General features: G+C 48.2%; 1 protein-coding gene across 4 annotated transcripts in view; it reads right to left on the bottom strand.

Annotated features, from left to right (window-relative positions):
- The window catches only part of Abhd2 (abhydrolase domain containing 2, acylglycerol lipase), a 90,586-nt gene that overhangs the window by 57,519 nt on the left and 19,273 nt on the right, over positions 1 to 13,794 (bottom strand). For 3 of the 4 annotated variants that reach the window (XM_041662230.1, XM_041662344.1, XM_041662269.1), the window contains exons 2-3: positions 10,497 to 10,595; positions 7,645 to 7,844 (exon numbers count right to left, since the gene is read on the bottom strand). In XM_041662230.1, coding sequence (XP_041518164.1) covers positions 7,645 to 7,838 — 194 coding nt within the window. In that variant the 5' untranslated portion in view covers positions 7,839 to 7,844; positions 10,497 to 10,595. The remainder of the gene's footprint in view (positions 1 to 7,644; positions 7,845 to 10,496; positions 10,596 to 13,794) is intronic. The other variant, XM_041662430.1, reaches the window with a different exon arrangement.

The following is a 13,794-nucleotide window of genomic DNA, read 5'->3' on the forward strand; positions in this document are numbered from 1 at the left end:
CATGGGGTGGCAGGCTAGCCCAGTGTTTGCAGGCTGGCATGAGGGTGGCAGGCTAGCCTAGGGTTTGCAGGCTGGCATGGGGGGTGACAGGCTAGCCCAGAGTTTGCAGGCTGGCATGGGGAGGCAGGCTAGCCCAGGGTTTGCAGGCTGGCATGGGGAGGCAGGCTAGCCCAGGGTTTGTAGGTTGGCATAGGGGGTGGCAGGCTAGCCCAGTGTTTGCAAGCTGGCATGAGGGTGACAGGCTAGCCCAGAGTTTGCAGGCTGGCATGGGGAGGCAGGCTAGCCCAGGGTTTGCAGGCTGGCATGGGGAGGCAGGCTAGCCCAGGGTTTGCAGGCTGGCATGGGGAGGCAGGCTAGCCCAGGGTTTGCAGGCTGGCATAAAGGTGGCAAGCTAGTCCAGGCTTTGGCACTGTTGCTACAAAGGAAGTGTCTTACAAAACAGAGGCAGGAGGAAAACTGCAGGAGAGTGGACGTTTATATATGAAGTCCTCCATTCTTCTGATAGAGAAAAGAACTCCATGCATTCCACTGCTCTGCCAGAGCCACCTGAATCGGTGTTGGGTTTCCTGGCAGGGTATGTCTCATTGTTTAAAAGTTCCTTGGCACACTAGGGCAGAAGTGCCTTTATCCTGCACATTTCTGACAAACACAGTGTGCACAGTATGTAGAACCAGGCTTTTATTTGTGGTGGATAAAAGAACAATAGATCTTTCTGTTAGGAAGAGAGCTCGGGTGACAGGATAGAGAATGAGCTGAGGGGCTGGGGAGGTGGCTCAGTGGCAAACAGCACCTGCTGCCCTTCCAGAGGACCCGAGTTCAGTTCCCAGCACCCACTCGGGGCTTTCAAACACCTGCAACTCCAGCTCTCCTTAGAGCCCTGTGCCCTCTTTTGGCTTCTGCAGGTAACTGTACACAAATGGCATACATTCATAGACAGACAGACAGACACACACAGACAAAAATCTCAGATAAGAAAGTGATCAATATTGTTTGAGAGAACAACTAAAAGCAGCTGTTCCCTGCCTTGCCAGGAATAATTGCGAAGTGAGTAATCCAGGTCTGAGGACAGTGGCGAAGCGGGAGAGCAGCCTCAGTGAAGTTACGACAAAACCCATCTTCAAAAAATGCCTCAGAAAATTCCTACCAATGTAAACATCTCTAAGGACTTACGCTCCACCCCAACGCCTGAGTCTAATGAGGGAGAGCCTCTGTTTCCAGCCGGACAACCAAAGGGCTATGGCAAAGAACTAAAGCTAGGGGCTGGTCAGGATGAGAAGGGTTCAGCAGGAGACCCTTCGGGCCTGAGCTCTGCTGAGAGAAGCAATGGGAAGACCACCATGACCCATCAGGGTCTACCTAAGGGCCACCAGGCTTCTGCCGGCTCTCTCGTGACAGTGTTGAAGCAGCTTCCCTGAAGCAGTGTTCCAAGATGCCATGAGGGCACAGGATGCCAACTGTTGGTTTTGGCAAGGTGTCGGAATGGGCGCGGACCTCACAGTCCAGTTTCAGGAGTTGTCAAACCCACTGTGAGCAAAAACATTCAGTTCTGGGTGACCCAGGTGGCATCTGGTGGCAGGAGAAAATTATGATATTTTTGTCTCTGGGGAAGCCTTAAACACCGCTTGGGTTCTGTCGCATTGCCTTTCCTCACCGGACAGAGAGGGAAGTCTAGATGTCTTTCACATCCCATGAAGATACCAGCTCTATTTCAGGCTTGTCTGTTAGTCCGTCATGCTTTCCCGAAGTCCCTTCCTTCGTCTCTAGCTAGAGCACAAGGCAGCCAGACGCGCCTGCTCATGAGTGGAAAGGCACAGCTTTGGTTTCCCGTAGGGAGGGAGGTGACAGAAAGTGCCACCTGGTGCCTCTGTTCACTTTCTAACCTGCACCTGCCAGCAGCTACTTCAGCCGGGGCCCCAGGGAAAAGCTGGGGATGGCCATTCTGCATCTGGGGGCTGCCCTGACTAATAAGACTAGAAAAACCCTTTAACAAAACACATCTCTCAGAGACAGGACACAGCATTCTTGACAAACAGCATTGTCAGTGCTAAAGGGACACCTGACTCCCTGCGGTGCCACTGAGCAAGCAGGGGCCAGTGTGGTTTCTTGGTTTCTCTTGGTTGGCACAGATGGCATTTGCCAAAATTTGAGCATCTCTCACCTACACTTGCCGATGGAGACTAAGAGACAGAAGGATGCCATCCTCGGGGCTTGGGAGCATCAGTGGCCCTGCTCCGTTCTGCCAAGCATGTGGCTCTTGATCTGGGGTATGTGTACTCCAGTGGTGAAGTGGAAAGTGACAGAAACTCTCACAGAAGCCGATGAGAGGCATCAGATGGAAAGAGAAGTATATGCTGGAGAAGGGAGGAGGGTTCACTGGGTCTAAAAGGGAGGGGTAAATAGGAAAGGTTTTCTCAGTGTCTGATGCGGCCTAAGGTTTTGATGGCAGAGTTATTTCAGTGGCTGGGGGGATGGTCAGTGAGTGAATGGCCTGCCATGCTCGTATAAGGACTTGAGTTTGGATCTCCAAACCCGCATAAAAGCCAAGGCACGGAGGCAGGCGTAACTCAGCACTGGGGGTGTGGGGAGAAAGACAAAAACAAGTGGCCTCAAGGGACCACTGGCCAACCAGCCTTGCTGGATTGGTGAATCCAGGTTCAGCAAGAGGCCCTGTCTCAGATCTCCTGAGTAAATTGGGAGCATGGGGACCTTGAATGGGAGGGGAGATGCAGGGAGGGGGGCAGAGAAAAATGTAGAGCTCAATAAAAATCAATAAAAAAAAAAAGAGGCCCTGTCTCAAAACATAAAGGTAGAGAACGACCAAAGAAGCCACCCAAAAATTGATATCTGGTATTCATATGCACATACACACATGTGTACTTGAACACACACACACACACATCACATGCACACACAACATCACACACACACACGAACATCTCCCTCACACACATACACATGTACACATCTCTCTCTCTCTCTCTCTCACACACACACACACACACACACACACACACACACACACCCCTCAAGACATCCACCCCAAGGGTATTCTGGTGAAAACCAAAGGAGATTTGGAGTACCCAGAGGACAACAGTCCTGTGGGCAGGCCCTTCCTGGGCTATGAGAGAATGTCTGAACGATGGTAACGGACAAACAAGTTTGGGGCCACCCTGAAGGAGGCTTGAGGGCTGACCTGCTTGAGGAAGACAGCTCATGTCCTATTATGACATGTGGGTGGGTCACAGGCAGGGAGGCAGCTTGGGAGTGGTTATACAGCTGAGCACGTAGGCCCTGCACCGTAGACTTAAGGTCTGTGTACTTTACCGTATGCAAATGATTACCCCTAGAGTACTGGAGAGAGACAGTGCCTGCTTGTTCACAGCAAGGGTCAGAGAAGACAGACTGACAGACAGGCAGCAGAAGGCCTCCCTACCCCTGCTTAGCTTCTTTCTTTGTTCTGGTAGTCAAAATCCTAAACTGCGTCAAATTCCATGACACCTTCCCTAACTTACCCACTCCCCTCTAGACACAACGAGCCCTCCTCCCTTTTCCAGTGTATAACTTCTATTTCCATTCCCGGAGGAGGACCGAGAGCAGGGATGCCAGGACCAACCACAGGAGATTAGTGCTGAGGAGCAAACGAGACACACACACACACACACACACACACACACACACACACACAGAAAGCGGGGGGGGGGGAATATCATTAATCATACCATCCTGATTTCATACAGAAGACCCCACAGATGCTCAAACAGCAGTGGTATATTACTTCCGATTAAAGGAATTATAAGTTTTTTAAAATGTGCTTTACTTTCTACATTTTAAAATGGATGAATACGCATTAATTTTTCTATTCTGAAGAAAATGCAGACTCGTATCACCACCCCGAGACTCCTCATTGCTCCTAATTGAGCTTTGGGCTGCTTGTTTCACCAAAAGCAAACACTTCTTGAATCGCTAGGTAAACATTGATGTGTTGCTAAGTGAACAGGAGGTACAGCATCCCACCAAAGTAGCCGTCTCCCAGACATCACAGAACTCATTTGCGATGTGCCTTTGGGTCAATTATTTTAAAATCAGACTTAAAAGCTGACTTTAATGCTAAGAAGAGGAAAAAGCTCTCTTTCCTTTACTTTGAATAGTCACCGTTCATCTTGTTTCCTCTCTGGGCACAGCAAGAGGCTCAGTCTGGTTTTGTAAGGAAGTCATAATAAGCAGCTGCCTGCCTGAGTCGGGCTACTGGGCAACTCACCGTGAATCAGCGACCCGAACCTTCTAGCAGAGGTGAGTGTTTGGGGAGCCTGGAGACAGCTTCCTCCCAGGGAAAAAACTTCAAAGTCCCAGGAGAAGTTTTTACCCACAATAGCCATTTCCTACCCTCAGCTTCAAACACAAGTGAAGCCATTCCGGAAATGTGACTCCGAGAAAGGCATTAGAGGACAGTGGCTTCCACCAGAGAGACGGAAATAGATGTGCAGGAACTGAAGGCCACCTGGTGGGGGAAACCCTGCTAACAGCCCTCCTGTGGGCTAGCCTCTTGCCGTTCTGTGCTTTCCCTTGTACCCTGAGATCACACACTCCTTGTCCACCTCTGCCCAGGGACAAGAAGGGAACCCACGTTAGACACTGTAGTCTGTCTTAGGTACCCTCGCTGCCACGCCCAGCTTCCCAATCCTTAAAATGACAGGAAAAATGAGCCATTAAGAGGATTAGCTGAGCACAGTGGCGCACGCCTTTAATCCCAGCATGTAGGAGGCAGAGGCAGGAGGCAGAGGCAGGCAGATCTCTGTGAGGTCGAGGCCAGCCTGGTCTACAAGAGACTACCAGGACAGCCAGAGCTACATAGTAAGACCTTGTCTAGGAACAAACAAACAGAGGATCTGGTGGCAGAACGTATCCGAGGGCTGTTAAATGTGAAACACAGGGACGGGCACCAAAGGGAGGGTGTGGGGACAGTTTGCTGGCACCACACGAACACGTACCAGACTCTAACCAGAAATAAGATAATGGGTAAAAACAAAAACCTAGCAGGGGACAGAATCCTTTTGTCCCATTCGCGTTAGAGGGGGCTTGTGTGCTTGGAATGCCGCTGCTTAAATAATATCCCAACCTTGCTCGGGGCGAGCTGGCTCTGTGACCAAGGGAAAGCTCTTGGAAGCAGATGCTTCCTGGAGAATTTGTCTTTCACACTCATCTTTTCAAGCTGCCCCTAAGTCCTAAGCAAACATGAGCTCTGCCTTTAGCCTGGGCCTCAGCAGTCTCCGAGTCTAGGCCGCGTTGGAAGAAAGCCTGGAGACTGGTCAGTGACTGGGGGACATTGTGTGGATGCCACTGGCTCAGGTTGATGACCCATAAGGACGGAGGGGGCATTCGACCACCCCGGAAGTGAGATTCGGTCATCTCAGTAGCAGTCCCCAGGTCAACACCACAGACTCATGTAGGAATACAAGCCAGGAAATGAAGAATACAAAGGAAGAACTTAATGTTTCTGGGTTCATCTTCAAAGGAAAGTAAGAAAGAGATTTAAGTCCTGCTGTAAGCAGCTTTTATTCTCACTTTGAACAAGCGGTACAGAATAAAAAATTGATAGTATTTTTCCAGAGCCTGAGCAAAAGCGGTGTTCCCATTGATCCTCCCTTAAAATCCTTAGTACAAATTTTATGCTTGTCTGCATATAAACTTACAGGGTTTTAAGCACTTGGGTGTTATGGTTTTGAAAGGGAGGAGTCCCCCCACGGGCTTTCCACATAGTAGCGCTGTTCTGACAGGCGGTGGAACCTTCTGGACATGAGGTTTAGATGGCAGGCTTAGGGCCATCGGAGTGGCTTGAGCCCACGCTCTTGCTTCCCCTCTGCAGACACCAGCCACCTCACACTACTGCTCCAGCAAGCCTCAAGCTGTTCCCACCCCCATGCCTTCCTCACCAAGATGGACTGCACCCTTTCAAACTGTGGGGTTCAATAAAACCTCGTCTCCCTAAGTTGCTTCCAGTCAGGTGATTGGGGAGAACATGAAAATTCAGCAATGCATTTGGATTTTTTTATTTGTTCGTTTGTTTTTGTTGTTGTTATGTGTGTTTGTTTGTTTCTTTAAGACTGCCCTGGCTGTCCTGGAACTCACTCTGTAGACCAGGCTGGTCTCAGGATTAAAGGCATGTGCCACCACCTGGCATAAATTTGGTTTTCAAAAGCTCTCTGCAAACGAGAAGACTGAGGAACTAGGTTTGGTGGTTCCAGGGAATCTGAAAGCCATTGTAAATGTCACTAGCTAGTGTAGATTAGTGAGGTATCCAAGGGAAATATAGGAGAAACATTGAAAATACAAGGTAAAATGCTGGACAATTTTCAATACACAGGTACTATGCATTCCCTTGACAGAAAAGATTTTAACAGCAAATATCGTGTAATAAGAACACCATATCCTATACGGCTCCAGGGTGTGGGCTACTGTGATGGACAGTTCCTCACACGGGCAGTTTCAAACACAATTAGGAAATTAGTGTTGTATGCACATCCTCCAACGAGCATCAAGCAACATCTCTCGACATTAGCGCCACAGCAGCATAGTCCTGGCTCTCAGACACTGCACTGGAGACCCTCCCGAACACCCAAGGGCCACATGGAAGCTCCCCCGCCATGACTACTAGCCTCTGAAAAATCAACCAAATGACAAGACTGCACAAGGCAAGAACTCTCAGATGCCTGTTGCCCTGTGTCTACTCCTCGGAGTCAAACATACACTCAGTCACCAACTCCCCGGAAGAGGGTGGAGGCTTCTCCCTGTCCATCAAGTTTTAGAAACCTGCCAGGCATGTGCTAAGGACACCTCTCTGCGCGGCCACAGCACAGCCTTGAGACACAGGGACAGAGGGGATGAATGGAGCAAGCTGTGGGGTGTGCAAAGGGAGGGAGGGAGTTGGTCAGACTAAAAAGGGAGACAAAGAACGCTTCTGCTTCTGGCTTGGTTGAGCCCCAAAATAAGACCCCGTTAATCTGAAGACATCAGTGGGAAACTTAACACTGCATCTCTTGGAGACGAGTTGTGAATCCCGATTGATCCCAGCTTCCATTCATCCCACGACCATGGTTTCCTCTCTCGGAGGCATGCCGCCCCAATCCAAAATGCAAGGGATCAGAAGAAGCACTCAAGTGTGTTCTTTTGGCCAGTGCTCCAGACAATTTTTAATGTCCAGGGGTTAAGAGGACCCCACGACAAGGCCTCTGTGGGGATGGCTTCTCTGTCCTTAGAGTGGCAAGAGTTAAAATATTACCCAAGGTTTCATATCTACCTAAAAATGTCTAATGTCTTCTGAAAAGTCCTTGTCATAGATGATGATGACACCATGCTGTGAAGGACAGGATGTTTATAAGCAACAAAGATACGAGCCTTTCTCCCACCATTCGTTACCTAAACACTAGCTGACTACCGAGACTGTTTCTAACACCAACAAGGCCATTTTCCATCCACGCTCTACAGGTACAATACGAGATCCATTGTTTACTTGCTTGCTTTGTGGTGTTGAGCCTAGAACCCAGGATGCAACCCAATAAACAACATCCTTCGGCTGGAAAGATTCTTTGAACATCACACAAAGCCAAACAGAACAACAGGTAGGAACAGGCGGGGCAGCGGACTCACTCTTTGGTCAGAAGAGGACAGGATTTGAGCAGGAAGCGTGAGAGCCCGGAGTCCTGGAAGTAGAGGTCAGGAGGGGCAGTGGGACTCTTCAGGTTCAAACACCGTACGATGACGTAGAGAACAGCAGCTACGGCAGCCAGCTTCACCCCGTCAAACACGGCGGGGAGCTCGGGGGTCTCCAGCATGGCATTCATCTTGCTCTAGAAAGCAAAGGCACAGATCTGGGCTCACAAACACGGCCAGGGCAAGGAGGGTGGAGCCCACTTCACGGCAGAGGTGTGACCCCACTCCGGATGCGCTTCACACATGCCCACAGGGTGTCCACTGACCCCCATCCATCATTATCACCTGACAACCCCGACGCCCAGCCAACACCCCCAACCACAGAAACAGCTGAGTGTTGACTGAGGAGGGCACTATGTTCTTCCTGTAATCTCACAAGCAGTTCCAAGATGAACAAATTGGAAAATGGACAGTCAAGAGTCTTCCCGAGAGCGGGGATGGTAAGGTGCATTGGGGTCGTTCTTTGATGTCTGTGGGGAAGTCACTCTACTCTCTGTGGACTAAATGACACCTAGAGCACCAGGTGTGTCAAGTGATGCTTTCAGCCTTGAACAGCAACCTGGGACTGTGGGTGCCACCAGGTAAAGCCGTACCATGTGCTGGCTCCATTCTCTATTTTCAGGGTGGACTGAAAGCAAGCCGCCCCAGCCTAGCTCAATCATTTTTCTCCACTGAGTTCCTGGCTCCAGAATTCTACTGAGTCTTGGCCCAGGTCACGGTGGTCCTGGCTCCTGAGACTTTCAGACAACGTGAAATGGAGCTAGTCAACTAAAACATCTTTTTCCCCTCCAGGAGGTACCTGAAGGCAGCGATCGGTCCAAAATTGGACCAATGACAGACCAAATTCAACCGCTAGACCAAATTTTAAGGTTGCAATACAGAAAATACACATGCATATCTAATTTCCCACAAGGTGTCTTAATATTTCACCTTCTGAGGTAAGAATTCCCTTACATACAAAGCATGCATACACCGCTTCAAACACATGAAACCGAACATCAACAACAAAATCTAATCTTCCTTGCCGCTCTACAGAATAAGAGAACATCAGCCGTGTGTGGCCCTGAGGTTTAGGGTAACTAGCCAGGCATGGTGATGCACACCTGTAATCCTAGAACTGGACGGGGGGGGGGGGGCAATAGCGGCACAAGGATCATGAGTTCAAGGCCAGCCCAAGCCATATGACACCCTGTCTCACAATGAAATGGGGAGTGATGGAGGAAGGTCATTGGCTAATAAAGGCACTGCCCTGGCCCATTTTATTGGTTAGAGGATAGGTGGGAGGAGTAAACAGAACAAAATGCTGGGAGGAAGAGGAAGTGAGCTCAGAGTCTCCACAGCTCTCCTCTGGGGAGCAGACACCTGAGAGAGACGCCATGCTCCTGGCTCCTGGGCAGACGCACGCTATGAAGCTCCGACCCAGGATGGACTAGGCTAGAATCTTCCCGGTAAGACCGGTTCTCACAGATTATTAGAGATGGGTTGATCGGGATAACAGGATTAGCCAGTAAGGGCTAGGGCTAAAGGGCCAAGCAGTGATTAAAAGAATACAGTGTCTGTGTAATTATTTTGGGCATAAGCTAGCCGGGCAGGCGGCCGGGGGTGCTGAGAACGCAGCCCTGCTGCCCCTATTACTACAGGGGAGGGTTTGGGGGGATGGCTAGCACAAAACTAACAAGAAAAGAAAATGTAATTCTCATAGCCCTGGTAACTATGGTAACTGCTTTCCTTGGAATGATTTCAAGTAGCCACTGTTAAAAACAGTTATGAGAACTCTAGTAGCCAATGACGGAGACTTAATGGGTAGGGTGAAAAAAAAATCTCCAAAATGTGTACAATAGATTGAAGACTCCTGAGACCCAGGGGGGCCTTGGAGACTTCTCTAAAATCAAAGAGATACAAACACAGAGCCAAAAACACTTTGGGAAATCTCTGGCAAGGGCTTCTTCAATTGGTGAGAAACAGATCACAGGTCACAGCCTCTTAAGTAGCCTTCTGTCATCAAGACACAAAAGAAAAAGAGGTTCCAACACATTCCTGGAGGAATGGCAAGATGGTTCAGTGGGCAAACACACTTGCTGCCAAGGTTGATGACCATAGTTTGATCCCCAGAACGCGCGTGGTGGAAGGGAAAAAATGACCGTTGGTTCCTGACATCCACACACACGCTATGGCAAGAGCCCATCCACACTCACACATAAAATAAATGCTTCAAGAAAAAAGCTTAAAAAGCTAGGATTACCCTCTACTACACAGCCACATTCAAGGCCAGCACGGGACGAGACCCCCATCTCAACAATAATACATAATAAAAAGAGAATATCCCAGATACAATTTTAAGATTTGGGGTTTTTTTGTTGCTGTTTTGTTTTGGAATTGTTTTTTTTCAATATTGGGTTTCTCTGTGTAGCCCTCAAACTTGCTTTGTAGACCGGCTCGAAACTCAGAGATCCACCCGCCTCTGTCTCCCGAGTCCTGGGATTAAAAGCATGTGTGACCATGTTCAGTCCTGAAACCCTATCTTACAACAAAAGCAGAAATGAAAAATCTACCAGAAATTCCAAATTTCTTTGATGTGCTGGGGAAATGGAAATAAGGTTTGTTTCTTTGTCCTCCTTGCCCTCCTTTGTCCTGGAGTGAGAACAGAAGCTGGCCATGGCTCCTTGTTCTCCTTGTTGGTCAAGTCTAGAAAGTCATCAAAGGATCCTTGCCTTTCCACAAGCGTGCACTGTTTACTATAATTCACAGGGAGGCGAAACGGAACAGAGACGCGTCTTAGCGGGACATACCTATGTTGTTATTCCTCTCACGGAGAATGTGGATATTCCTTGAAGAGTTGAACACTTAGGCCAGTCAGATCTGATCTTATATTCAAATTAACCTAAAAGCTGGAAGAGAAGCAGATGTAGGTTAGGCTTGCGAGAACAAGACAGCACCCTTCCTTTTGTGCTGTTTGGAGACGGGTGGCCGACGCACCACACCGACTGGCCTTGAATTCATGTCACCCCCCTTGCCTGGACTTCCCAAGGGCTGGTATTACGGGTATGTGCCACCAAGCCTGGCCAATAACCCATTTTAATTGAAACATGAGCAGTCTACTTTTCTTTGCTCTGCACTTAAAGTCTTTAGGGGAAAGGGCAGTTTCTTTAATTAACATGTCTGCAATGCTCTTGAACGTTCTCACAAACTGGCCGTGGGAAGGCTTTGTGACCTCACCAAGAGCCAGAGCTCTCGCTGGCTCTGCAGGCAAGTTTCCTCCATGTTCCTTCTGACTACAGCAAACTCAAGCCTACTTTTCCTCTTCACCCCACAACACGATCCTGAACAGTGCTCATGGACAGGTGCCATCGCTGTGATAGATGACGTAACTCAGGCTTTAGAGCGAGACAGCACAGCAAGTCACGCCCTCTCTCCAGACCTGTAGCAATGGAGGGGAAAATGGGAGCCACGGGAAGTAAAGAGCACAAGGACGGGGTTCCAAAATACAAAGAAAAGCGGTAGCTAAATGCAGTGCTACCTGAAAGCCACCGAGAGAAGTGAACAAGGAAAGGAAGGGTACTAAACACAGAAGATACTGGAGGCTGGTCCCAAGTCACAGGTATGCAGGCAGATCTGGGACCCGAGTTTCAGACTAAAACTGCTGAAGAAAATGAAAGGCAGGTGAAGGAGAGGCTCGCTAGCCATCACAGTGACCCTGTTCTCCTTGACATTTGTAGAGCTCTTCATATTCCAAGACAAATTAGCCACAGGGGCCAGGGTACGGTGAGGCAGGAACTGTGGAGCAAGGTCCCCAGCCACATCACAGGCCACCTGGGCCCAGCAGGCCCAAAGGCTCAGCTGCAGGAGGAAAACAAGACACAGCCCAGGCTCAAGAGCTAAGCTGCCAGGTTCCAAAGCTACAGAGAAATCCTGTCTCAAAAAACCAAAAACAACAACAAAAAAAGATCTAAGCTTCCGGTCCACGGCCTGGTGTTATCTTTGTCTGCCTTTGCAAAGCAGCGGCGGTGAGTGTCTCACTCTATAGTTCAAGCTGGCCTTGAACTCTTGGCAGTCCTCCTGCTTCATTCAACCTTTTATGTACTGGGATTATAGATGTGAGTCACCATGCCTGGCTTTGCCCGGCATTTTAGAGAAAAAAAAAATGTTTATTAATTGTCAAACATCAAATTGCAAGCAAAAATCTATACTTCTGTTTTTTTCTAAAAAACAACAACAAAAACTAAACAAGCAAAAAAAATCAAACCAGAAGATTTGGTAAAACAGAGTCTGCCATGGCAAAAGTGAATGAGGCAGAAGAGCAGCTGTCCCTCCAGACAAGGTGTTCTGTGACATGTCTGGGAAGCCTTTGATGCCAACCCCATCACCCCAGCCAGATTTAATCACTCTGATACTTGAATCATCCCTATAATTATCTTCCAGAACATGTAATCCTTGGGGGAAAAAAATATCTAAAGTCTCTTCTAGCCTTGGGTAGATCTGCACTGGCTGAATATTTAAAAATATCAAGTGTATGCACAAATGATAAAATCATAGCAAAGTTTCAAAAAGTAAACAAAGTCAAAGCTTATAGGATGTGTTTGGTTTACTTTACCATTCATCAATTAAAGCCTAAGTATGCCTAAACTTCCCATAAACACTTGAGGTAACTTTGACAAAGCCCTTTTACCTGGGATTGTGTCTTGTTGAGTAAACTGACATGCTCCCGGCTCCCTTGCAGCTAGGTGAGTCCAACTGACTAAATCCTGGCCAATTTTAAATGATCTGGTTGTAAGAAAACTCCATAAAAGGCAATCAGCCCTTTGCCCTCTTCCCTTCCTGCCTCCCTGAAATGCAGACAATATGGCTGCAATTCCAACAGGCATCTTGGGCCATGAAATAACCTTGGAGTAGCTCTATAAGCCTATTAAAACCAGCAGCCTAGTAGGTGATTTAGTGGAGCCACCACTTCAGACCTCGGTCATCTGACTCAGGATTTCTTCCATGTGAAAGGATAGTTTACACCACTGTTATTTCTAGATGCTTCCACTTTACAATTTCCAATGACACATAAGGAAATAGTATATACCCACATCTCTGGGATGCTAGAAGCATCAATTGCCAGGTGTAAGATGCTTTTATAAGAGTGTTTTCATTTATTTTCAAAATTCACAATGACTTTAACTATTTTATTGCTAGAGAGAAAGCTTGAGGGCTAGGGGCGGAACTCAGTGGCACGACATTTCTAAAAAGTGCAAGGCATTGGGTCCATCACTTCCTTCAGGGAAGGAAGGAATTCATGAATGCATTCGTGCTAGCTGGCTTCAAGACAGCAACTAACAAATGAAAAAAGCTAAAATCCTGTACAGGGAAAATAAACACAGCGACAAACACAACGACTATGTATGTAAGTCCAGCTAGATCAACTCTGGGTTTTCTGCCCACCAGAGGAGAAAGAGAAACCCAGCCAGATCAGTGGGTCGCGAAGTGGAAAGAGCTAGCGGAGCCTTCTGACCCCACAGGTGCATGGCATGCGCGCAGTGGAAGGAGGGCCTTTCTGGCACAGAACTGCTTTACAGATGTGCAGGACTCTATAGAGGGGACTTTCATCGACAGACAGTGCCCTCCCCTACAGCTATTTTTAAAGAGCAAATGCAGCAAAGAATTAATTTCCTCAACCCTTAAAAAAATGAAAAGGTTTTAAAATTCAATTCTGGGCAGACAATTCCATGGATGGTTTACGATTATGAAGACCCGAATTCACAGCCTTGGCCTAAGGCTTGAATCTGAGGGTTCTTGGCAGCAAGCGTGCCTCTAGGGAGTGCACCCTTAAATCCTAGCAGGCTTAAGTAGATGACTACTGCCTGGGTGCTCAGCATGGCACGGAACCACAGTTAAGTACCACCTGCATACAACTGGGGGAAACAAGCCAGGATTCTACGCACTTTAGGAACTTGGAGATAAGAATACTTGAGTAAGGAAAGGCCCGGAACAGCTACATCCAGATCTGGACCTCAGTGTATCAAGTCTAGGACTTTAAAAGTGGGTGTGTGTGTGTACAGTAAATACCTACCTACTTATCAGTCTATGTAGGTATTAAACTAGGAATCA

This window comes from Microtus oregoni, unplaced genomic scaffold (assembly GCF_018167655.1).
Source record: "Microtus oregoni isolate MIOR12 unplaced genomic scaffold, Mior012 000000F_ref0000247, whole genome shotgun sequence".
Lineage (NCBI taxonomy): Eukaryota > Metazoa > Chordata > Mammalia > Rodentia > Cricetidae > Microtus > Microtus oregoni.